This window comes from Globicephala melas, chromosome 1 (genome assembly GCF_963455315.2).
Source record: "Globicephala melas chromosome 1, mGloMel1.2, whole genome shotgun sequence".
NCBI classification, from domain to species: domain Eukaryota; kingdom Metazoa; phylum Chordata; class Mammalia; order Artiodactyla; family Delphinidae; genus Globicephala; species Globicephala melas.
The window spans coordinates 100,924,208-100,950,907 of NC_083314.1; the positions used below are offsets into that span (position 1 = coordinate 100,924,208).

At 40.9% G+C, this 26,700-nt stretch overlaps 1 protein-coding gene across 5 annotated transcripts in view; it reads left to right on the top strand.

Annotated features, from left to right (window-relative positions):
• The window catches only part of PLPPR5 (phospholipid phosphatase related 5), a 308,592-nt gene that overhangs the window by 174,747 nt on the left and 107,145 nt on the right, over positions 1-26,700 (top strand). For 3 of the 5 annotated variants that reach the window (XM_060302406.1, XM_060302415.1, XM_060302395.1), the window contains exon 3: positions 6,053-6,241. In XM_060302406.1, coding sequence (XP_060158389.1) covers positions 6,053-6,241 — 189 coding nt within the window. Of the gene's footprint in view, positions 1-5,107; positions 5,599-5,806; positions 6,242-26,700 lie in introns of those variants that run through there. The other 2 variants (XM_060302423.1, XM_030868772.2) reach the window with 2 other exon arrangements.

Sequence of the window (26,700 nt, forward strand, 5' to 3'; positions counted from 1 at the left end):
TCAGTTCTGTAATCCCCAGTCCTCAGGCTTACCCATCATACTTAACTGACACACTCTTATGTTCTTATCCTTAACAATTGTTTAAAGGTATTCTTAGGGAAATTGAATATTTTGAAACTTCCCCTGATGTTATGGATCCATAGATTTATACTTAACAAAATAATTTTTTTTTTATCACTGAAACATATGGTAAACAATTCCATATTCACAGACATGGCAACAGAGCAGGAAGCAATTAATCTGAGCTTTGGGGAACTGAAACTCAGTGCTGGGGAGAAAATCCAGGACCCACTCAGATGAGGTATTCTCTCCTCCTAATTAGGATGCTTTCTAATGTAGATTTGTCCAGTGCTTTAATATTTATGAAACATTTTATAAATATAAGTCATTCGATGTCTTTGTAAAGATTCACTAACCCAGTTTTACAGATGAGCAGACTAGATTCAGAGAGGCTAAGTGATTGTCACGGCCACACAGCTTAAGTAGTAGCAGCATGTCCCAATTAACTTTCCCTAACTTAATAATTTAAATTTTTAATTTTACTATAGGATAATAACAATAATTTTAAAAGATAGCATGCTAGTTAAATTTTTCTGTTCTTTCCCTGCTTTAATATTTAATAAATTTGGGTTCTTTTACCTGGTCAATCAATTTCACACCTATACCTTCAGTGAAATATAACTAGGTTTTCTAATAAAATATGTGCTTCGTTTGTGATAACTGTTTTGAAAGTGAAAATTTAAAATACTGGAAATATAGAAGAATAGAATAGCTGTAGTACAGTCACAGAGTAAGGCACTTTAAAGATATCTTCGTGGTTCTAGAGGAAGATAAGTACCACTTATTCAGGTCAGAAGCATCTGGCCTTTGAGATAAACATCCCATTACAGCTGGAACCTCAAAGGCAGACATACAAATTACTATTCTAGCTGTTTTTCTTTTCTGTTTTCTTGAGAAAGCAGTTACCTCCTAAATCAAGCACTGAAAACCACCCTGTGAGGATGCAGTATGCTATGACATCCAAAATAAAGAGGTCAAAGGTGTAATCCCAAATGCTCCTATCTCTCTTTAGTTTTCGTATGAGGATATTGTCTCTTTGAGTTTGTATGAATGTGTTTAAGTACAACATTTCTTTAGTTAACCACCCCTACATCTTATTTCTTATTCAAGCTTCAGGGGTGTTCTCTATATCAAATTGTTTGGAAGTTAGTAAACTAGTGCAATTGTTCATTTTCTAGATCCAGGTCAATAAAGATCTGTTGAGATATTGTCTTTTGCAGCTCAATAAGTATTAGAATGAATTACTTATTCTGAACACAGCTATCTGGCCTATATAAAGCCTTTTTTTTCCAAACCTATTCCCATGAGATCTTCTACCAATATATGTTAATATTTAACGTTCCTCATTAGTACAAAGTCCTGTAACTTGTCACACATGTGAATCTCCTTAAACATCTCTAGTGCAGGTTCAGCATTATGAATACGGATTTTTGTTGTTGTTTTTAAAAGAAGGACTCTATTCTTCTTTTGGAGAGCTTCCCTAGTCCATTTATGTAAAGCCTTCTAAATTCATACCTTACCATCTCATCTATGAACTGAAAGTAACGTTATTTATCTCACCATCTCAGCTATGTATAGAAAGTAATGTTATTTATCTCTGTTTTTGCACATGGAATGAAAAAATTTCAGGAAAATGCCTGGGTTTACCTCTCAGTTACCTGAAACACATGGAAACCATTGTTTATAATTCCATATCTCCTTTGGTCCTTGGAAATGCTCAGGTATCTCTGCCAAAAACATTCTGTCTATAAACTAATGAGGTTCAAATCCCTGAACCTGAGCAGAGAATCTCAATCTGCCTCTCGGTATTCATAGATTTGTTGTATGGAACCCAACTGGTCATAATCCTGAGGAGTCATGTCCATCTCCTGTTCCGTTTTAGCAGGCACATTAGGTTCTCAAACTTAAAGAAGAAGAATACATTCAGTCATCTAGCTATCCACAAATATTCAATGCTTGGCTTCCCAAGGATTATTCAAATGGTCTTTGCACTTGCTACCAACCTAAAGGTCCCCTCCACCTTGCCTTTTTGTACATTTGTCTTCTATCTATAGAAGAAAAGTTATAAACCATACAGACAAGGACTACATCTTTCTATGCCAGTCTAGCACCTTACTAGTTCTTACTGGAGCATGAGTATTGGGGTGGGTAGATGGGAGGTATTGGAACTGATAAATGATTCCCCCAAGATCTGTCCCAGTATTCATGTTTTATAGGTGGAGAAACATGGTGGGATGGAGTTGTTGTTAAGTCATGCACAGATAAATACAATATGAATCACTGGAAGTTGGAAAATAAAAGTTATAAATACCACACTTTTGACCTACATTACTCACTTTGGTAGGAGCTGACATGGGGAGAATTTGGACAGGACAGACTGACGGCTACAATACATTTGAAAGCACAATGATATGCCTAAGAATTAAATTAAATTAAGAATTTGGGCAAGATTCCAAAAGATTAAATATGAGTAGTGCTTTTTTTAATCTAGAAACAGATAGTTACATTAAGAATTGAGGCAGGGGCTTCCCTGGTGGTGCAGTGGTTGGGAGTCTGCCTGTCGATGCAGGGGACACGGGTTCGTGCCCTGGTCCGGGAGGATCCCACATGCCGCGGAGCGGCTGGGCCCGTGAGCCATGGCCGCTGAGAGGCCCGCGTACCGCAAAAAAAAAAAAAAAGAATTGAGGCAGGGTTCCAAAGGATTCTTTGAAGTTGAAAAACGTCTTTTAGAAAAGAATTAGCTTACATGATTCACAGGAAAATAAAATGAAGAAAGGCCCTAAATAAGTACCTTCTTTGGTACTTACTTGGTACAAAGCCCAGAGGTAAGAAAATTAGTTCATTTTGTCCCCAAAGAAGCTCAGGCTCAGGAAAGTAAAGTAATCAGCCCAAAGGCATATTGCTCATGCTCTTTCATCCACCTCACACCATTTCTATGTATAACCAAGCTGTTCAAATATTCATGGAAGTTTAATTTAATGTTGGTATCTTTATAATGTGAGTTAAGATTATTAACCTTGAATTTCAGCATTGGATGGTTAGTCAACCATGAGTCGGTCAACAACAGTTTTTGACCATCTAAAATGAACAAATCATGGGGATATTGAGAATTCTGAAGGAAAATAATATCTTATTCTTGAGGTGGATACCATCTGAAAGAGAAGATAGAATGTGCACAAATCTACAGAAAAATATATACAGAAATATGGATACACCCAGAATCATTTTGTTTTTGTTTTTGTTTTTCTTTGCGGTACGCGGGCCTCTCACTGTTGTGGCCTATCCCGTTGCGGAGCACAGGCTCCGGACGAGCAGGCTCAGCGGCCATGGCTCACAGGCCCAGCCGCTCCGCGGCACGTGGGATCTTCCCGGACCGGGATACGAACCCGTGTCCCCTGCATCGGCAGGCGGACTCTCAACCACTGCGCCACCAGGGAAGCCCCAGAATCATTTTGTAAGCAATAAAAAGAGAAGGAAGTGACTGGTGATGGGTGTTAGAATGACCTGGGTTAAGGCAGGCTAGATACATGTATGACTAAAGGTTAAACTTTATAGAATTTAAACACAATGTGCCAGACATAATGAAATGAGCATCAGTGATCCTCATAACAACCTTGTAAAGTAGTTACGAGTATCATCCCTATTTTACCGGTGATGAAACCAAGGCAGGAAGAGGTTAAGCATTTTGCCCAGGTTCCCAGAACTGGTAAGTGGCGGGGCTGAGATTTGAACTGAGGCAGTACCAGAGTTGTTGCTCTAACATTGCCCTGTGTGCCAAATAAGTATACAGGCTAGGTTTATCTGGGGACATAAAGATTGGGATTCCCTAACCTCGATGTAAATTTTATACGTGAAAACACTTCCCTGTTGTTCTTAGAGGAGTAAGTTCCTTAATTCATTCAAAGATTAAATATCTACAGTATACCATACACTGCTCATGCTGGGGACAGAGCAGTGAACAGGACAGACGAGGACCCGGCTTTGTTACACGAACAGTACTAGGCACACATAACACCGGAACAGTGCATTACAGTGCATTTTAATTTCAAAAGTAATGCACGTTTTCATCAGTTTGAATACATTACCTACATTAGACTCTCCTTAATCCAAAGTTACATTTTAAAACTATCCTTTTAAATTAACACCATTCTTCCAAAAATGCTATTAAACAGGATTTAAAACCAGATTTGCAGTTTAAACACTCTTACAGTCTTAGAATGATTTTCTGAATGTAGCACTAGACCATGTATCTTTGTAATAGTTATATTTTCATCATATGATAAGTCTTGCTTGTCCATTTAGGAACAGTTTGCTCCCACTGCCCCAAATTGCTTATTACATAGGTTTTTCGGTGTTGTTTTCCTGGTAAGCACTAAGTAATTAGTTATTAAATGATGTCTGTAATAACATGGAGGGTAAAATAATTCTACATTAAAGAAAGTCACACTGCCATTATTATCTCATCCCTAAACCACCAATCACTTGCCAAATTTAAAAGGCCTTTTTTAGCTTAAAAGTGTTTTTTCCTGATGATAAAGGCCCACCTCTAAAAATCATCAGGCTACAACCCATTAACATGAATATTCTACAAATCTCCTAAAGTAATTCCACGTTGTAATGAGAAGGGCAGGGCTCTAGGAGTATTTTCATCCCCTCGCCTTGCATACAGGCTTCCTACCTGCTCTCCGGAGTGAAAGGTAAGCAGTGTCAGGTTCCACTAAGCTCCACCCCTCCCTAAGCCCCCTCAGTCGGCTGCCTAATCTTGCAGGCAAGGACCCATATGGCATCACGAAACGGGCTCCTTACATACATGCAGTTGCACAGCTACTTACATACCCACGCACACGCGTGCCTGCCCAACGTATGGGTGTGTTTTGTATGCCTGTGGTGTGAGCCCTCTGTCTCCCTCTCCTTTCACTTGACCCCTGGGGAATCCCGGCAGTACCTGGGAACTCAGGGAATAGCGAGGTGAGGCAAATGGCCCTTTTTCCTTCCCTAGGGGCTGCCACTGCTGGGTCCCAGGAATCTGCAGTGCCTCGTTTCACAAGCAGCTAATAAAGGGAAACTGAGAAGATGAGCCAGAGGAGACTACGTGAACGAGGAAGGGGCCGTTGTACAAGACATGATGCTTCGGGAACTCCCGAGCTATGATTTCTGTTTTTACATACAAAGCCCTAGGAAGCTGGAGGGGGAAGCAAAAAAACTCAGAATCTAAAATCCTCTGGGATGATGTTTCTCATTGCGCCTAGAAACTCGCGCTGGGCGTGTGTCCTGCACGGGGTTAAGGAATCCAAAGAGGCGCCGACTGAAAGTCGCTGCGCGGAATCGGCACTTGGCGCTTTACGGGGTTGCGCTCCGAAGACGCGTCCGCGCACCATTTTCCCAGGCGTTGCGCGGGTTTCCTAAAACACCCAGCTGCTGCTTCAGAAGGGAGTTTCTAGAAGCTCCTTCTCTACTGCCTCCCCTCCTCCCCTTTTGGTTTTTACCCCTGTGAGAAGCTTCGCCTGCTCCACTGCGTCCGCCCTCCGAGGGATACAGGTGCCGCTGTCCCAGCCGCCGCCGCCCGGTCCGCCCCTCCTCCGGGCGGGCCTGGGGGCTCGGCCCCGCGCAGCTGCATAGCGAACGGTGTCTCGCCTGGCCGCGACCCGCCGCCCGGGACTCCCCGCCCTCCCGCGCGACCCCGCGCCCGGGCGGGCGGTGCTTGCGGCGGGCAGGGGGCGGGGAGGGGAGCGGGGGTTCGTCCGGGGGTAGCCACCTCCTCCGCAGCCAGCCGGCGCCTCGAAACCCGGACCTGCCTCCGCCTCTTCCTCCGGCGGCTCCATCCTGCCTCCCGCGCCTCGTCCTCCCGCCGCCCCCGCCGCCGCGCCCCCGGTGGCTGCCTCGGCGGACCCGGGAGGGGGCCCGTCCGCCGCCCGCTCGGCTCGGCCCGGCCCGGGAGGCGTGCATGCCCCGGCTGCCCGCGGCGCTCACCAGCAGCATGCTCTATTTCCAGATGGTGATCATGGCAGGGACGGTGATGCTGGCGTACTACTTCGAATACACGGACACGTTCACTGTGAACGTGCAGGGCTTCTTCTGCCACGACAGCGCCTACCGCAAGCCCTACCCGGGCCCGGAGGACAGCAGCGCCGTGCCCCCCGTGCTCCTCTACTCGCTGGCCGCCGGGGTCCCCGTGCTCGTGGTAAGCCCGGGGGTGCCCGCCCTCGCCCCGACTGCCCTTTTCCGCCCCTCGCCTTCAGGGTTGAGGCCCCGCTGAGGTCGGGGCGCGGCAGCCTTTGCCTTCTAAGTTCCTCCAAGTTGGCGGCAGACCCTTCCCCAGAGGACATTCTTCTAGGGCGCGTCGGTATGGGTCCGAAGGAAGCCCCCAGCTCTCCCCACCTGCCGCCCCCGCACCCCCGCTACCCCCCGCGGTGGCTGCAACTTAGCGTGACACGGAGGGGGATGGGAGGGAAGGGGGCTGTAGACGGTAATGGGTGGGAGTCGGGGCTGGGGAGGAGGTGAGTTATCCGGTTGAATCTTGACTTCATCTACTCTGTGGCCTTGCTCCGCTGGCTGCCACCTCTCACATTGCGACTAGAAGACGAGCAGCAGCGGGGCCAGCGGGAGGGAGACGGCGATCAACTGCTGGGGTGTGGAAGGGACTTCTGCTTCCAGAGTCGGGGCGCAAATTCCCTTTTTACCGCCTCCTTCCCTTTCGAAAGGAAGTGCCAATTAGACTAAGCTGACCAGGGAACAGATATCTAAAAAAGAACATGAGACCTCTCCTAAATGAAGAGGCTCCAGTAGCAGTGCTTGCTGAAAAGCAGGAGCTGTGCCTAAATTACAGGATTTATTTAAACGCTCTTCCATTCCCTGGGCGGCTTAAGTCCTTTTCTCACAGAGCTTTTCTGAGAATGCCTTTTGGATTGTGTGTGTGTCTATACGGGCACATGCACGCATATATATACACAGATATACATATGTAATTATTAGAATGATAATCGTATAATAATTTACATATGTGAATGTGGTGCAAAGTTATAGGTAGGAGAATTGGTGGTGTTTTTTCAGAAAATAATTATTATGGTTCCTTTAATACTGTCAAAGTATTGGAGGTTCCCTTCTTGTGGTACAGCTCATCTTGTCTCTCTCTCTCTCTCTCTTTCTCTCTCTCTCAACAGATAACTAATAAGAAATTAAAAATGAAGAGGGAAAGGAAAGGGACTTTTTTTCCCAGTGGTTGAATGTGTAAATTGCAATAATGAATGTTAAGAATATCTGTTTTATCTGTTAGGTTTGGATATTCATGTTTTCTTTGATTTTAGAGGAAATGAGTTAATAATTTACAAAATAATGAAAAGTTCCTAACACACATAATGGAATTCCACAAACCAAGGAACTTCTTGATAACTTCAAAGTAACTTTATCACAGGTACTGTGATAGTTGACGTCAAATAAGGCTCCAAGAATACTGTTTTGAAAAGTGTTAGACCTTGCACCAGAAAATGTTTTGTTTTGGTTTTTTTCAGTTGTAATTTGCTAAAATATATCAGACACCCCAAATCCAGCTTCATGTTTGTGTTCTCTCTCCTCTATTTGGAAAGCTGTAAGAGAAAAAAATAAATTGGTCATTCTTGGGCCCTTTTGCTTTCTGCAGATGTTGAGTTTCCAGACACATGTTTTCTAGGAGACTGAATAGCTCAGGGATTTTTCAAGGATTTTTTTTTTTTTTTTCTTTTAAGAAAAAAGCCTGTCACTTTCAGGACACTGGTTTGGGTACAGCCATAATCAGTAATGTCTGTAACTCATCCCTTGGTGATTACGATTCTGTGGCTTATTTAAATGAGATAGCACTTTTCAGATCCTAACCATCCATCCATGGTGGCAGGTGCCATTTAGAGACATAACATATTTTCCCAAAGAATTTGATTATTCTCCACTTAGGGGGAACCACAGAGGGGAAAGGGAATTAATTAGTCATTATTGAGCACCTGCTTTGTGCTGGGCACTGAATAGTCATGGCCACGTATACTTCTCAGAGCATCCCTTCCAGGAGATAGTCTCTCCAGTTAACATTTGAGGACCCTGAGGATCAGATAATAAACTAGAAGCACCTGAAAAGAAAAATGGTGGGTGTGGTGTTTGATGCCTGTGAGACTGATGCCAAATGCCATACTGCTTGTCCTACTTCCAAAAAACATGTTCTCTGAAAGAAGATGAGAAAGGCTGCTTGGGTGGGGATCTAGAATATTCTTGAGAGATTTTAAAAGGGAGGATCCAACTTGATTTCCATGTTTCGATTTTCAGTTCATTAGTTACAAGAGAGAGAATTTGGGAGTCAGTCTGAAGAGAAGGAAATGTTGGATATTCAGGCTAGCTGTGCTGCTGGCCTTTGTTTCTGCTTCTGCTCTTCCCAATATTACACTCTCATAATGTGAAAGTTTGGGAACAGTAATGGCAGCCCTGCTTTTCCATTCTTCTCAAGAACACTGGCTTAGCACAGTCACTTTGCATGAAAACAATCTTATTAATAGTAATGTTAGTAGTACCCATCATTTGTTGGGTTATATACCCTATACCTATCTAATACTTGCATTATCTATGAAAGCAGTTATTATTACTGTCACCTACCCTTTGGCAAAACTGAGGTTTAGGAAGTTTAAGTAACTTGCCCGAGGACCAAGGCTAAAAACATTACACCCAGAATTTTAACCCTACTGTGTCACGCTCCCAAACCTGCGCCTTTCTATTACAATATGCAAATTCAGCTTACTCATAAATCATTCTTCTAAATAAATGCCTCAAATGGTCTCTTTCCCCATCTTTTACATTTCTTGGACTGTAGTGATACAGATTCTTCATTATATATATTTTTAATCTTCAAAACTCATTCTAATCCTTAAAGTTAATTTTGAAAAGTAGCTCTCCTCACTGCCACAATCTGTGGTTTTGTTTCAAATTTGCCAAATTTATTTATCTAAAAATTAAAAGGAAAATATTCTTTAAATTTTATCACTTTTATATAGTGTTGACTTGGGGCACATGTTTGGAGTCTGACAAGTTTGGATTCAGATTCAAAGTGCATCCTGCTGTTATGGTAAGAGTTGGGGATTCTGCTTGCTGTGTAACCTTGAACAACTAATTTATAGCTCCTTGATCCTTAATTTTCTAAGTCACAGGATTTTGAATATTAAATGAGATATAATATATAAATATCATCCTTTGCCCATAGTTGATACTCCATAAGAGATCACTATTTCATTAACACTATTAGTAAAATAGTAATTCAGTAAATGCTTATTGAATTCCTGTGTTGCAAGCAGCATATCAGCCAGAGTGGGGGTTATAAAGGTAATTTCAGACGTAAACCATGGTCACTAATCCTTAAGAGTTTACAGTAATTTGGGAAATTAGGTAATCATGCCAAAAGTCATAATGTAAATCACCATAATAAAAGTGTTTATGTACATATTTACATATATATATATATATATACCGCAAAGACCTCTGGTGGTTCAAAGAGGACAAGATCATTTTTATTTGGAGAGGAGAAGAAAGGCTTCATGAAGAAAAGGGTGGCTTTTGAGATGTGACTTGAAGGAGAGGCTGAAATGGAGTTTGAGTCAGGACATCACAGAAAGCAGCAGTGTGAACATGAGTGACTGCTTGGTAGCAGAAAATGCAGTCTGTACTCTTGAAACAGTGATTGGTCTGTCTTGTTTCTAAGAGTGGTGTGTGGGGAATGCAGGGGTATATGGCAGAAGAGGAAGACTAGGGTCTCATTGCTGAGTCCTGGAATGTCAGGCTGAGTTTTTCTCCATTTATTGGGAATTGAGTAGGGACTTGTCTGATAGGTGGTGTTTTAGGACATTTTGGGGACAGTAGTGTAGGGCTCTCCTATTAAAATATCTGTGTAAGATAATTTTACACTCTAAATCCCCGAGTCTATTTTGTGTTGTGAAATATTATTATTTTAATTGTGTTTTCAGAAAACACCTGTAATTTGGGCTCATTTACAAAGATGACATGGTTTATAAACTCTTTGAAAACAGGTACTGTTCAGTTTGATCTGTATGCAGTCACCCAAGCACTACCTACAGAATTTACAGATATAAATTTAATTAGTGATCTTTGTTTTTCATTGATTAAAAGACCTGGTGATGACAATGGTTTCTGCCCCCCAAATCTGGATACAGTGGCCACTAGCCCCTATTATACCTTAGATCTCTGAGCAACACAGATGATTTGAAGGAGACAAAGCTAGACCATCCCTCGTCATAGAGTCAGAATCAAGACAGAGAAGACCAGCACTGAGGGTTAGGGAGCATCTCTGATTGTTTATGCCTGCATCCCCAGGAAGCTCCCTCTGGGTTCCAGAGGCATGGAGCTACTGCCGCTATACCAAGGATGTTGCATCACTAAATGTGGTGGAAGTAGATGGTGACAGAAAGGCATCTTATATCCAGAGGTCCATCTTGTTAAATCAAAGCCTAAAGCTCTCCCATAGACCTCTCCTTCCTTGAACCTTGCCTTGGGTGCCCACTACTATCTCCACCCATCTCCACTCCTGGAATCCTATGAGTATAAAATGAGTTGACATTTAAGTACCAGAGTAGTGCCCAGCTGAATATGTGTTAGCTACTGTTAGTCCTCCCAAGGTTGGGATAATTCATCAAGACAATCTACTTGGGCTTCCCCGGTGGTGCAGTGGTTAAGAATCTGCCCGCCAATGCAGGGGACACGGGTTCGAGCCCTGGTCTGGGAAGATCCCACATGGCGCAGAGCAGCTAAGCCTGTGAGCCACAATTACTGAGCCTGCGCGTCTGGAGCCTGTGCGTCTGGAGCCTGTGCTCCGCAACGAGAGAGGCCGCGATAGTGAGAGGCCCGCGCACTGCGATGAAGAGTGGCCCCCCCACTCGCCGCAACTAGAGAAAGCCCTTGCACAGAAACGAAGACCCAACACAGCCAAAAATAAATAAATAAATAAATGAAATAATAATAAAAAAAAGACAACCTATTTAAGGCACCTAGCAAAATACCTTTGTTAGTGGGTTCCAGGGCTGATAAAATATTTGAGGTGAACAGAAGCCACCTAGTTCAATCCATCACCCACAAAAATTGGGGAGTCTGAATAGCAAGAACACTAAAACTCAATTAGAACTCTGTTCTTCCAGTCAAGTCAGTGATTTCTGCCTTTGACGACTCCTGCATTTCTTCAGCGGGCTAACACTAGCTAATATTTCCTATGTACCAGACACTGTGTCATGTACATTTAATGTGTTACTTCATTTAATGCTCACCATGATAGTACTGTCTTTAAACGTAGGCACTATCATTAAGCCCACTTTATAAATGAGAAATAGGATGTTTAGTGAGATTAGATGTCAGACTTGTATTAATTTTTTTCAGTCCATTAGTATAATTAATCTTCACAATAAACTTATGAAGGAGATTTGGATGTAAAAAGGTGAGATGACCGGTCCAGAGTCCCACAATGACAGTGCTAGAATTATCAGAGCCTGTGCATTTAGTTCTTTTGTTATGTACCTTTATCCTTACACAATAAACAAATCTTTAAAGATATTTAGTCATAGGGATTCAATACTAGAAGGATCAAATTTTTCTCAAAACTTTTATCTTCAATTTCATTTTTTTCTGGTTTGATGGGAAACTTTGTGTTCTAGTGTAGACAGTGGTTTCGATGTGTAGTGTAGGAAATTGTTTTGTTTCCTATTAAGCTTAAAATGTTATGGAGAGGTTGGTGGCAGCGGGAGGGATTCAGAGATATTTCTGTTCTGATCTGCAGCCGCGTTTCTTATCTCTGTGGCACACATTGGCACAGGGCTTCAGGCACCTGCTTTTCTGTGGAACCACCCTCTGGTTCTAGATCTGCAAACTGCAGTGCACGGAGAGCTGAGGGGACCTCTGTTTCTAAGACATGTTTCTTAAAATGGGACCTAGCACTAGATTTGGGGGGGGGAGCAGTGAACACACTGAAATTATATTATAAAATACCGTATGTACATATGTATGTATGTGTGTGTGTATGTACGCATTTTTCTAGTGAGAGCCTCCATGGCTGTATCGGATTGTCAGAAATGCCCAAGATTCCTAAAAGTTAAGAACTACTCTTTGAGGATTTATGGATCTGTTTAAACTCCTCCTTAGGTCTCTTAGGCCCTTGCTTTACTTAGATATTCTCATTCATATTCATTCATTCATGTTCACCCTCCCTCCTTCCCTTCTCCTCCCTGCATTCCTTTGATGGTCTCTCTTTTTTCATTTATCCCCTCCCCTTTGCAAACTGATTAGGAGATTGTGATGGGGGTAAGGGGAAGCAAAGGCCCAGGAACCTGAAAACCAGCTTGTGTTTCCTTTCCCTTCTTTTTCCCTGCCTCTCCCCCTCCCTTCTGCCTCTTCTCCTCCCACGCCCCTTCTTCCTTTTCCTCTCCCCTTCTCCCCCTCCATCCCCTGTCACTCATCATCCCTGTTGCTTCTCTGCACCAGTTACCTTATCTGAAAAATGTTGACTTATTCCTTCCTGCCTTTCCTACCTTTTGGAACTGTTCTTGAGAATCAAACGGATGTAAATGCACCTTGGAGACAATAAGTCACTTCATGCATATGTGGAAAACATAATGTGAGCAGATTACATGGGTGTAGCTGCTTGGTCATTGGAGATGGTTAGACTGCTTATAGCATGGCTTTGTCAGCTGAATACACTTACTCTGTGGAGTAGAAAAACGGAAAAGGGTTTTATACTTCTTTTTTTATTTTCTTGTAGAAAGAAGAGCAAAAATAAAAAGACAACAGTATGAAATGGCCTAACTAATTATTACAGACTATATTACTCCAATACTCAATGCCGTTTTTCAAAATGTTTCAATAAGCTCTTACTGTCAAGATTATTATAAAGAATCATCCCATTCATTTGTGTAATTTGAAAGAAATAATGTTTCCAGGGAGCAATGTTGATACCATCTGTTAAGTGTGCATTGTATCATATTCATTTTTAAATTTGTACTGTACCCAAAAGTCATTATTTGTAAAAGTTTGGAATGATGATAATGGATCTGCCCTGTGCTAGGCACAGTGCTATTACTTGACTTGTATAATGAGGGAGGCATAGTCATTGCCCTTCAAGAGTTCAAACACTATGCATGAAATTATATCTCCAAGCCTCAGCTTTCTTGTCTGTAAATTGAGATGATACTTAACATTATCTTTTAAGAATTAAACATAAGCATGCATTAAGTGATAGCTGCTCTTTTAACATAAATGCCAGTAACATTTATTGGTGCTACGCAGCAAAAGGACATCAGGTGTCCTTAATCATTTCTGTTGAATGGATGTGGTAAACCATTTACTCTTCATATTAACTATTCCAGGTACTATGTGTGGTAACTAACACATCTAGGGAGCTTACGCAATTCCTCCACTGGGTAAATGCCATATCTAGGATCTGAATCTATTACTTCAAATCCAATGCTCCCTTGGCTACCTGCCATTGCCCACTAATTTGATTCATAGCCTGAATGGTGGCATTCCTAGAAGGCAGAGGAGAGTTAAAGCATATTGATTATGTATCATTGTGCTCTTTACAGCGTCCTTATGCTTGTAAATGTATAGGCTCAATTACAACCAGACATGAAAAGGGGAATTTAAAATCTGTGTTCAATATGTATATGTATAGCTGATTAACTTTGCTGCACACCTGAAACTAACACAACATTGTAAATTAACTATACTCCAATAAAAATTTAAAAAATACAATAAAATCTGTGTTCAAAGACAAAACTTCATTGGTTCCTAAAACCAGTGGAACAGCCAATAGAACTTGCTTCTCCCAGCTCAACATTCCCATCCATACAGTTCGAGGAGGCAAGTTCTGATGTCAGAGATCTTAACCTAGGAAGAGGAAGAGCTTTTAAACAGACTTTGGAAAATCATAAGACTATCGTTTTGATGGGAGATATTGTAAGTATGTGAAATGGAGTTCTGTGTTCAGTACTATTTAAACTATTTCTGAGAATGCCAGTTTTCACTCAGCAGGCTGCTTACTTTTTTAGTCTTATTACGACAGATGTAGTTTGAGAACCACTGTTAGTAAAATCAACATTTTTTTTTGTAAAAACAGAATCCTAGAGATTCTTTTTCCAGTTCAGGTGCATTTAAAACTTTACAGACAGTCTTGGTGGACGTTTCTCACTGAGAGAACATGTGTGAGTGGAAGCGTGTGTGTGTGTGTGTGTGTGTATGTGTTTTTGGTATTTAATACATTTGTAATTTTTTGTATGAACTCACTTTTATTTCCCTTGCTTCTAACCTTTATAGTGTTCTCCCACCCTTCCCCTCAGGAAAAATAATATTTCTGAAACATTCTGCTATATCCTTTCAGACCTAGCACCAACTCCTCTAAGTAGATCCTTTTTCCCATATGAGGTAGCTGCATTCTCCTCTATGATTCCTTTGTGGCTTTAACACATTATGGCATTAAAATAATCTTATATTGTGCTTTATGTTGTATTTAATTGTATTCATGTTTCTATCACTAGACTTGAGCATCTCAAAATCAGGGTTTTGTAATCTGACTCACCATGCCCAACTCTTTGGTTATTTTTGGTGGATAAATTATCCAGGGACTAATCGAAGTTTGTGATGATGAGGTTATAATGACCAAATTCTGCTGAGCACACAGTTACTTAATAACCATTCATTAAAATAGGCAAAATATTCCATACAGCCTATTCTGTAAGTTTAATGAACTGGCAGCTCTCTGTCCTTTGATGCGTTTTAAGTGTATAAACCCTGTATAAAAGGTTCAGCATAGCCAAGGTGTGATTCTGTGTCCTCAGACTGACATGCTTCAAGCAGAAACCTTCCTATCCATTGAGAACAAGTCACTGGGATATGGGTTACAGGCCTCCCTGGAGTCTTACACCCTGATCATTCAAGGGTAGGAAGTATCTCCAAACTATTTGAGTCAATCCAGTTCAATAGCTTGAATTTCACCAATTAAGAGTCCATTTTAGCACTGATCATGCTAACTAAAAGTCACTACTTTCATCAGTAAAAAATCATTTTATACCTACAATGCTAATTTAGTTGTTAATTAACATATGATAGCAAAAAGACTTACAGCAGCCTCTTTGGAGTGTGACCTTTCTGATAAAATGCTTGTGACTATCGGACTTCCTCTCTCCCTCCCTTCCTCATTCCTTCTTTCCCTGAGCAACTATTTGTTGAGTACCTTCCATGTGTAGCATACCTTGAAAATAAGGCTTACAGAAGTTACCTGACTGGCTCCAAATCCCAAAACCAGAATTAGAGCCGATCTTCCCCTTTTCCAAATCTTTCAAAGCAGGGTCAGGAAGTAAAACACTCATGAAATCATGGGGCGGTTAAATACAAATGTAGTTCTGACATATCTGCATATTACCAAAGTAACTTACGGCATTTCTTCTCTAAGGATTTGTGTTGATATAACCAGCCCTGCTATGTTGAGGAAATTGTGTATTGTGTTTCTAGCATAATGATCCCTTTTTTGAAAGGGTGCTCTCAGTAGTGCCAGCAGAAACTGTACTTTTCTATCGAGATTTTTTAATCGAGATTTCAGATTTAGCTTTTTCTCACACTGGGGTGCACAGAAGCACTCTTGACACTGAGAAGCATCTTGTATTTCCAGAGATCTCATCAAAGCAGAATGCCATGTTCTCCCAAACAGAAAAATTGAGCAGTCTTGGATAAAGGCAGTGCACCTGGGGCCTCATCTTGTAATTTAAAATGAGCTCCTGACATTTCCAGTCAAAAAACAAAACACTATCTTTGGGTTGGTGGCAATGACCTCTTCCTTCACACGTGCCTTTCCAGTGTGGGGTTTACTCAGTTACTAAAATGAATGAAGAGACTTAGTCAAAACTACGTGACAACCCTTTTGGTCTTTCACAAAGAGACCTTTGTTTCTTCTTCTTGCTGGCTCCATCACATGGTTCCTTGGGGGGTCTCCTTTTCCTTTTTCCTGGGGCTCAGTCTAGAATACAGATAGAGGAATCCAGTAGACACTTTATTCAAGCCACACTGTCAGGCTTTTTCTGCCACTCCATTTTTGGAAAAGATTTGTGAATCCCCTGTGAGAGAGATTATGCTTCTTTGTAGCTGGGACTTTTTAGTCATGAAAGAGGCCTTAGAGATCATTTAGTTTCATCTCTTAATTTCCAAATGAATGGCCAGAGAGATTAAATGACTTGCCCAAGGCCATGCAGCTAATGAGAAATTACACCAATTGCTGACATGTATGGGCACTTGGTATACATCAGTCCTTGTTGTACTTTACACTTATTAACTAATTTAATCCTCACAGCATTAGAGGTAGGCACTATTGTTATCTCAATTTACAGATGAGAACACTGAGGCACAGAAAGATTAAGCAACTAGCCCATGACCCCACAGCAAGGAAGTGACATGCCTGGGCAGAATGTCTCCATATGAGCTTTTAATAACACAGAGATGGTTCTTTTCTCCAGTACCAATTTTTTTGTCATCTCCTGGAGAGGTTAAGGCCGCCTGCAGCAAATCGTTCTGCATAGCAATATTAGTTGGGAGATAGAGATGAAGAGTATGTGATTATTATGATAGCTTTTTCGTTATGACACTGTAGTGCTGATTGAAAACATTTTCCTGAATATCGTATTTACAATTAGCAGTTAATCTGTGATAGTGAAGACATAGTAACAGATAAGGAAAAAGAGCATTTAATTCCCTAATCACTTGGTTCTATGATGCCTTCTTTTATGTTGCTGACATCAAATCTTTTCAGACAAAAAGTAAAACTACATTTGAAACTTGCCACAAGTGGATATCACAAAAACCTAACCATTTTTAATACGCAGACCTTTAAGTTCTTTTTTTTTAATTTAAAACTGAGGGAATATAATTAGGGAGTTGATTACACAGGTGATGGGAAAGTTGAGAAGCTGAACAGGAAATGGTGAGGCCACCCAGAGTTTATGCAATTGCAGAAAGCCACTACTACAACTGCCAGGGCAGGAGAGACAAAGGAAGGAGATGGGGTTAGCAGAGCCTGGGGCAGAAGTTGGAACCTAAAATGATGTGTTTCACAGGAGCTAAAAGTATGGAGGAGAGCTCTTGTTAGAGGTGTTGCCTGAGGAGGGAGGAAGGAAGTGGTGAAGAAATACCGATTTTGCCTTCCTCTGCCTTTCAATCTCCCATCCATACCTCCCAGACTTTAAGTTCTTTTAATGTGATTTTTACGTAACACAGTAAAATGATCACACTACATATAATTGATATATAGCCTATCTACTGCATTCAAGACATATTTATTACATTTGGCATACTAAAGTTTGGCAACTAGTTAGAGGCATGGAAAAACTATTGGTATAAATATATTTCAGAGAAAAGGATAGGCAATTATATATTTATATGTTTTGAAGTCTTCTCTTTTTTTTGAAGGAACTTAGAGACATTCTCAAAACTTGGTTCAATCCTGTGGTGCCATTTCCTGCGAAACAGCAGTGACCTGAGAAAGTGCAGCTCTCTGCTCTCTGTAATTCTCTCTGCTGTTTGTTTCCATCTATTAAATGATCTCTATTCTTTAATCTGGGCAACTTCAATCATACCTCTTTCATAATTCTTTCCTTGATGTGTCTAGTCAATATTTATCTTTCCTATAAACTCCTTTTTTTTTTTAATATAAGTCTTTCCCCTTAAATACGTTCCATAAAACAGGAGTTGTTGCAGGTGTGAGATGGGGAGCTGGAGAGAAAGCAAGACAAAAGAAAAGGATCAGGGCTTCCCTGGTGGCGTAGTGGTTGAGAGTCCGCCTGCCGATGCAGGGGACACGGGTTCGTGCCCCGGTCTGGGAAGATCCCACATGCCGCGGAGCGGCTGGGCCCGTGAGCCATGGCCGCTGAGCCTGCGCGTCCGGAGCCTGTGCTCCGCAACGGGAGAGGCCACAACAGTGAGAGGCCCGCGTACCGCAAAAAAAAAAAAAAAAGGATCAGTAACAGTAATGTACTCTTTTATGGAAATAGTGAATGCAGAGAATTGGTAATAAATTTTGTATTCACAGGTTTCATGATAATCTGAAATTAAATAAATAAAAGGAGCAGTGACTCACTGGACTCACAGGCAGGTGACCTGAGCTGTCCTCCTTGCTCTGCTGCTTTCAACCTTTGAGACCTTGAGAAAGTCAAGTAGCTTTCCCGCCGCTGTATCATTAGATAATTGGTTTGAAAGTGTTTGAACCTCACCCAGGGCAGAAAACTGGCTCATGGCCCCCGGAGCAGCTCTTTCTGTGCATGAAACAAGTCTGACTATTAGGACGCTCTATATTACAGTGAAAGTCTGTCTCCCTGTCTTCTGCTCAGTGGTCTCTCTCACCTTTGGAAGCCATCTGGAAGCACCTAGATGGTTTCTCTCTGAATCTTCCTTTCTTGAGACTTAAAGTCTTCATCTTGACATAGCATGGATTTGAGTCCATTTTACCCTTTTGGCCACTCACATCTGACTTTACTTCGGATGTCCTATGTTTTTAAGGTGTGGCACCAGCACTGAATGATGTGTCTCAGGTGTACTTTCACCCCTCGCAAATAGAGCAGGAATTTTGCATACAAAATTTTTTCTTCATACATTAGCCTTGGGATCAATATCCAGTCACCTTGTGGTTAGTTATCTCATCTGTAAAAGGAGTAGCTTAAACTTTTCGTCAAGTAGGCAGAAGCCCTGTATGATGATGTACACCGTTCTGCTCCCATGGCCACAACAGACATTGCTAAGAGACTGTGGCATTTTCTCACCAGCTGAGACTGATCTGGGCTTTCAGTCCTTAAGACAGAACTCCAGGCAACCTCTTGTAACTGTATTTGCCCTCTTGGAATCAAATGACTATTAAAATGCTTCAATTGTATGTAGCATGTACAATGTAGTATACTGCATGGCTATGCATTATCGTTAATTACATTTAAATACTATGGCCGTCAAAAGATTATAAATGCTTATAGAACAGCAAATATGTCTCGTATGTCTTTGACTCTTGCTCATCACATAATGCCTAATAGAGTGCCTTTCAAATAGTAGATATAAGTAATTATTTGTGTATTTTAGAAGAGAATTAGAGAAGCATAAATTAAAATTATTTATAATTTTACCCGTTCACAGATACTTAAGTCGTAAAGTCCAAATTATTTTTCCAAAACCCATCTTTAATATTTTACTTTATTTGCCAGTGATCCCTGATTTCAAATATTTTCCCCATGTACACTCACTTCATTTTTTTCATTTACTTAAAGTTATGTAGTTGTAGTTCAAAATAAATCTTATTTACTTGATATGAAGAATATTTCAAACACCTATCATTTTGTTTTAAAAATCTTTAACATCATCAAGTTTTGCTTCTGTAACCACTATTTCATTCCCCATGTCTTTAATTGTCCGTTGCACATACTTTTGTAACTTAAATTGTCACTACTTAAGCTTTTATGTAGCACATGCTCTTTCTTCATCAACTGTGACATTTTCTTTATTTCAATACTTTATTTTATTTTTCTCAAAACAAATTGGTTGATTTAAAGAGCATATCATCTTCCATTCTGTTTTGTAAATTAAACCACCAGTACATTTTACGTGTGAAATTTGCATGTATGGTAAATTGGAAAACTTTTTTGGTGTTCTGAAGGAGAATTCAGATGGCTGGCAGGGTTTCTAAATGAGATGAGTCATGATTTTATTGTCACTCAGGGTCTCTGAATCATACTGTATACATTTTCATTAGTAACCATAGATTAACGGTTGAAACATTTGACTCAATACATGGAACTATTTTTGAGGAGAGTTTCTTTCCTTGGAGAGTGATAAAAATTAGTGGTGCTTTAGAGAATGACATTAATGAGTAAAGAAAGATTCAGTGCTGCTGGGGCAGGCAAATCACTTACAACTTCAATTAACTTCAGGAGGAACCAGGAAAATGAAATTAGGATTTTACTGTTTATGGATACTTTTCATTGAAATTCAGGATTTCCCAATTAGAGTAAAATATCAAACAAGTGCAAATTAGTTCCTCTCTGAATCAAATGGGTGCACATGAAATGGTCTCCTAACAATCACATTAAAGCACAATGACCTGGTATTCAGTAATTCATTTCTTCATGTATTCTTGAGAAAACATTTACCAGTCCTCCCCGGACAAGGCTTTGTGTGTGGAAGCGATTCTACACATTCAAATGGAAGAAAGGATTCCTGTCCTCAAGGAACTCAGTCCCATGTGTGTGAAGAGTTAAAATATACTAATCGTGATAACTGACAGTGAGTGGGCTGGGGTGAGGGAAAGCGAAGAAGGGAATGAAAGAGAGTTCTGAGAGCAGGTGATGTTAGCTAGTCAGGGACGTGACGCAAGGGTGTTCCAAGCAAAGAACAAACACAAAGTCATTTAGGCTGGAGAAACCTTCTTGTTTGAAGAAACTCCAAGAATGTCTGGAATGGAAAGGTGTCTAACACAGAGGCAATTAGGTTCAGAACATAAGGATGTTTAGTAAAAAGTACATTACAGTAATACTCAGAGTTTGAAGTCCAGATTCCCTTATCTGCTTGAAGAGGTAAACCTGTGATACACAGTCTAACCTCTTAGGCTCACTTGATCTGTCTGCAAAATGGGACATCTAAATCTACCTGTCTTACAAAGTAAGTTTATTTCTGTGACTGATTTTTATTTAGTAAACTAAAGGAGAAACATTAGAGTACTTTTCAGAGTTTTACGGCAATATTCATCACATGGGTCTTGGCTGGCAAGTGTGTTCCAGAGTACTTATATTTTCCTTGTTTTAAATAAACATACCATTGTGAAATAAACTGTTAGATAGCTACTGAGAAGTTAACCCCCCTGACACATATATTACATGATTTTAAATCAGTATTTGCAACATGGACAATGCTAAAATATCCATATTTGTATAATTATGAAAGCTTATGTTAGTATGCATTTTTAAAATTTAAATTGGTTAGTATATTTTTGTTACTATTGCTGTGTTTTGCTTCTATAATTAGGTCATTTTGACTTGCATTTTATAAATTACATAACAGGTGTGCTCACCTGTGTAGTAAATGTCTTCAGTCTTCTCATTTTAAATTGGATACTAAAGTGAAAAATATGCATCTACATGTTGCTCTAGAAATGTGAGGACACGAGTGTGCAATTCTTTTAGAAAGCACGGGTTAAAATTTATGTGTAATGGAACTGTATCATTCTTGGTAGGTGAAACTCAGATTTTCCAGTTTATGGCATTAAGGATTGAATGTGCTTGGTTTTCTTGCAAGATGCTCTATCCTTCTAAATTTAGTCATCTAATTAAGATTTCCATTCATGGGGAATGACTTTAAAGAGCACATAAGACAGGCTTTTACACAAACAAGCTTTGATTGGATTAATTGGATTTGCATAAATTTTATGAGGTGAGTGTGCTAGTGTCTCAGCTTCATCTGCTTGGAAGGGAGAACTTAAAGGGATTTGTAAAGAGGAAACACATTAAAGGTTGCAAAGGAAGCACGCAAAAGCAGCCAGGTTAATGGCATGGCGAGAACAAAGCAGCGCTTTGGCAATATATAAGCTGGCCAAGTCTGGAAAAGCTGGGCATAGGACAAAAGAGATGGGAGGTTCAGAAAGACCACAAGATTTTGGGGGGTGTGTGTGTGTGTGTGTGTGTGTATGTGTGTATGTGTGTATGTGTGTGTGTGTTTGTTTTTGTTTCCCCAAAAGAAAAGGGATCTAAAGCAGCCCTGATGCCTGATGTGGGTTTGACTACAGAGGCTGGGGGAGCTGGTGGTACATTTAGGACTGAGAGAGCCAAGGCAAGGATGGCAGCTTGGATTGTAGGCAGGCAGGCTTCTTGCAGGCAGTTCTAACAGAGGGTCGCTTGGTCATTAGAGACCCGTGCTGATCCAGGCTTACCGAAAAGATGGCATTCTGGAACTGGGACGCTGAGAAGTAGGACAGAGCAGGGCAGCACCAGGGAAGCAAAGAGGTGGTGAAGTGGAGCAAGGCACATGTGAGACAAGGCAGGCTGGTCAGAATAGGCAAGTCCAGAGGAGACAAAGGACAGAACAGGCTGCTGAGACAAGGTCTCAGGCACACAGCCCGGGGCACCGGGGCTTGGCAGCCCAAATTAGGATCTCCAGCAGTGGAGACCAGGAACCCTTCCCAGCAGGCAGCGATCAGAGGCTCAGAAGTTGATTCTGAGCCGAGGCTCAACAACAGATGTGAGGTAATAGAATTCAGAAAGCCTTGATATGGAACCAAACTTCAGACCTTCCAGCCGCTAGTGCACAAGTGATCTGCAGAACATTGATTCTGGCATTCACGTATTAAATAGTAACAATGAGACATCAACAATAGCAACCTCATCACCCCTTACATTTGCATAAAACGCTATCCTTCACAGAATGGTTCACAACAATCATGTGACATGGATAGTCTAATCACTTAGAGGTGATAAAACCCAGGCTCAGAAAATTAATATTTTCTCACAGTCATGCAGTCAAAACAGTGGCAGGGTTTAGATTAGAACCTGTCCCTGGTGTGTTTAAACCTTTGTTTTTTGGTTTTTTTTAAACATCTTTATTGGAGTATAATTGCTTTACAATGGTGTGTTAGTTTCTGCTTTATAACAAAGTGAATCAGTTATACATATACATATGTTCCCATATCTCTTCCCTCTTGCATCTCCCTCCCTCCCTCCCACCCTCCCTATCCCACCCCTCCAGGCGGTCACAAAGCACTGAGCTGATGCTTTGCAGAAAGTAAAGAAAAGGGCAGCTGGTATGAGGATAAATGAGAAGGGCTTTCCTGACCTCGGGAAGTTCACAGTCTAGTCAAGGATCCAGGCTCATGCAGAAATAACCTTAACGTTTCAAAAACTCATCCCTTTACTAGAAGAGCAACTGGGGCCTGGGAAGCATTCAGCCACTGTGTGATGTCTGAATGAATATCGAGTGAACTGTGGTAGCCCAGTGAAGAGAATAATCAGTTTGAACTCAGGCTATAAAGAAGGCTTCTCTGAGAACATGGCATTTTAGCTACTAAGGACAGGATGCTTCCATGAGGGACATGCTTGTTTGGATTTGGATGGAAGGGAAAGAGAATTAGTATTTATTGAGGTAGATTTAGATTAGACATACCTGGGCTTGGATCCCGGATCTACCTCTAAATCAGTGTAATATGGGGCCGGTAACCTGACCTCATTGACTCTCGGTTTTCTTATAGCACATGCTCATTGTACAGAAGCTAGTGCCTTGGAACATGTTAATTTGTGATCTGCAGATTGGATCCTGGATCTACTACTTAATCAGTGTAATGTGGGGCCGGTAACCTGACCTCATTGACTCTCAGTTGTCTTATAGCACATGCTCATTGTACAGAAGCTAGTGCCTTGGAACATGTTAATTTGGTGGTGGGGAGTGTAAGTTAATTTTCACAAAGGTTCTATCATTTTGTATTATCACCCTTTTGCAAAAGAAGAAACTGAGACTCAAAAAATGTTAAGTAACTTGCATGAAGTTAAGCAGTTTGAAACCAGAAGATCTTCCTGGCTCCAAAACCCATTCTTTTTTTTTTTTTTTTTGCGGTACGCGGGCCTCTCACTGCTGTGGCCTCTCCTGTTGCGGAGTACAGGCTCCGGACGCCTCGCAGGCTCAGCGGCCATGGCTCACGGGCCCAGCCGCTCCGCGGCATGTTGGGATCCTCCCAGACCGGGGCACAAACCCGTGTCCCCCGCATCGGCAGATGGACTCTCAACCACTGTGCCACCAGGGAAGCCCTCAAAACCCATTCTTTTTCCAGCACCCTCCAGTGACATGCAAGGGATGTATTGAGGGGCTCCAGGGGGAGCTTTGAAAAGAGGGAGTGAGCTTCTTTCATTTAGTCCATTTGATTGTATTAGGGAGTTTGTAGCAGGAGAGAGTTAGAACCAAGAGAAGAGAGCAGTAATTTATGTGCAATTGAAACAATTCCAAATGCAACGATAACTATCACTGATGGAGAAAAGAGGTTTAGAGGATAGGGTAAAAATTCCATATGAAAATCAGACAGCTGAAATGCCTATTGAAATTGTAGCCCTTATAAAGTAAGATGAGGTGGGTTTAAAGGTGTGAACATATTCAATGAGTGAATCAAGACAATATTGAGTTGAACTAAACAACCAGAAGAACTTATGTCTCATGGGTATTTTGAATTAGGAGAAAACAGCTTAACTGTAAGAATATTAAATAGGATGGAGGTGAAAAAAAAAGGGGGTTATTAGTCTCTTCCCAGAGTATGATCTGGGATCATCTCTTCGTGTTTAACGGTCTTTTTATATCTCCTTTTGTCAATTCTGCTTTTCCCAAATTATTCTTGATTGATGCAGGATCCCAGATAAGTAGATACGATAAAAATGTAAATGTGAGGGCTTGTGGATTCTCATAGTACCATAAAGAAGGAAGCTGTCTTGCTACTGGTTATGTGATATGAATAAAGACTTTTTGGTATGTTGAAGTATTGGCAAAGGCATACATTCTGAGTCACACAGATTGTCTGTATGTGAATATGTGAATGGATGGGTGATGAAACATTGACACCGGGGCATGGCTATGGTGTCAGGTCCATAAGTGTCTCAGTGAGATCCTACCATTGTTATAGCTAACATCGTTCATTCAGGTAGCAGGTATTCAGTTTGTGATTCAACTGAGCCAAGCTTCTTTTCATTCTTCCTATATCTCTCTTCCTTCCTCCCTCCCTTCCTCCTTTCCTCTCTTTCTTCCTTCCTTTTTTCAGCAAACATTCATATTTTGCCTTCTCTGTGCCAGGAACTGGGCAAAATTCTGATAATAGATAAATAAAGGAGTCAGGAATCGTAGTTGAGACTCAACCATTGTAGACCTTAGAGGAATTAAAACTCATTCCTGCTTTTCTCCTTTGGCTTTTGGCAGACAAAAGTTTGGAACTGTCAGAGATTTTACAACTTTTGTCTAAAGTTACATTCATGATCTATAGCATAGCTATATCACCAGAGGTAGTTTTGCATGAGTATTTTGAGAGAGTTACATTCTTACTATTCCACTGTCTCCTTTTCATCTTTGTTATCTTTGGTTACTGGCTTATTTAATAGGTACTTTCCAAAAGCTCTGTCTACTGTAGTCTAAGTATGTAATATATATGATGTGAATGTTCCGTAAGAGCCTCCTCTATGGAAGAGGCCAGTTTCTGACCAGAGTATAAGCCATCGCTCCCTAGCAAATATCCACACGTATTAGCCACGCATAGGGAAACTGGATTAAAAACATACCAGGAAAAAGGTATACTTAAATAATGCCAAGATGAGGAACTAGATAAGGGGAGGAGCTGGTTCACTTAGAAGCGTTTATTGAGTTTGCTGCATTTAAATAGATGGTATCTATAAAAAGTTTACTTAAGAATCCTAGTTGATTGGCAAAAATTCATAGTCAAGAAAAGCCAAGTTAGAAATTCTAGATACATTAGCACATGTCTATAGAAACAATAATAACATTGCTTTCAGGAAGGAAGATAGGAAAAAAAAAACAACAAGGTACAAATTTTGTGAGTTGATTCCTCTCTGATCTGTTTGTTGTTTTAGTTAGACCATGTAGGAATAATGGATGGTGAATTGATTTTTGCAGGTTAGACCTCAGATGTGATTGACACGTCAGAGCTGCATCTAATTCAGGAACATGACAAATGTCAGGACAGTTGATTAAAATAACCATCCAATACAGTAGAGTTTCATGTGTATTTATTTAATCCATCCTCAAATGTATGCTCAGTTGTTGGTAGAGTGTCTATCATAGAGCACTTTATCTTTTGAAGACCAAAACACTGTAATAAAGAGACATGATGAAAAGTTTCCTAAAAGCTCTCCTCATATTTAGTTTTATATTTCTGCCTTAGAGAATCAGTCAGATGTGCACACTAAGTAAATGCCTACGAATCTATTTCCGCGATCCACTGGCAGCTCTTCCCTCTGCTCTGGCTCCTCTGAAAACCCAGGGCCTCCCGAGCCATCTGCAATTATGATGGACCAGGGGATGTAAAAATAGAATGTAGCCCCATGATATCTAATAGAAATATAATACAAACCATATTTTACAATTTTCTAGTAGCCACTTTTTTAATTAAAAAAATTAAAAAGAAAACAGGTGAAATTAATTTTAATAATATATGTATTACTTAACCCTGTATATCTAAAATATTTCACCAGGTAATCAATACAAAAATTTATTAGTAAGTTATTTTCCATTGCTTTTTGTACTAAGTCTTTGAAATTCAGTGTGTGTTTTACACTTACAGCACATCTCAGTTTGGACCAGCCACCTTATGAGTGCTTAATAGCCAAGTAAGTGCCCAGGGCTATTGACAACCGTATTGGACAGGACATTGTTTTCTTGTTATCTTAAAGAAACTTAGCGGTTTCCTAGCCTATTCTTCCTCTGCTTTTAGGGGATACTTTTGAATTGATATATACCTTTTTTTTTTTTTTTTTTTTTTTTGCGGTACACGGGCCTCTCACGGTTGTGGTCTCTCCCGTTGCGGAGCACAGGCTCCGGACGCGCAGGCTCAGCGGCCATGGCTCACGGGTCCAGCCGCTCCGCGGCATGTGG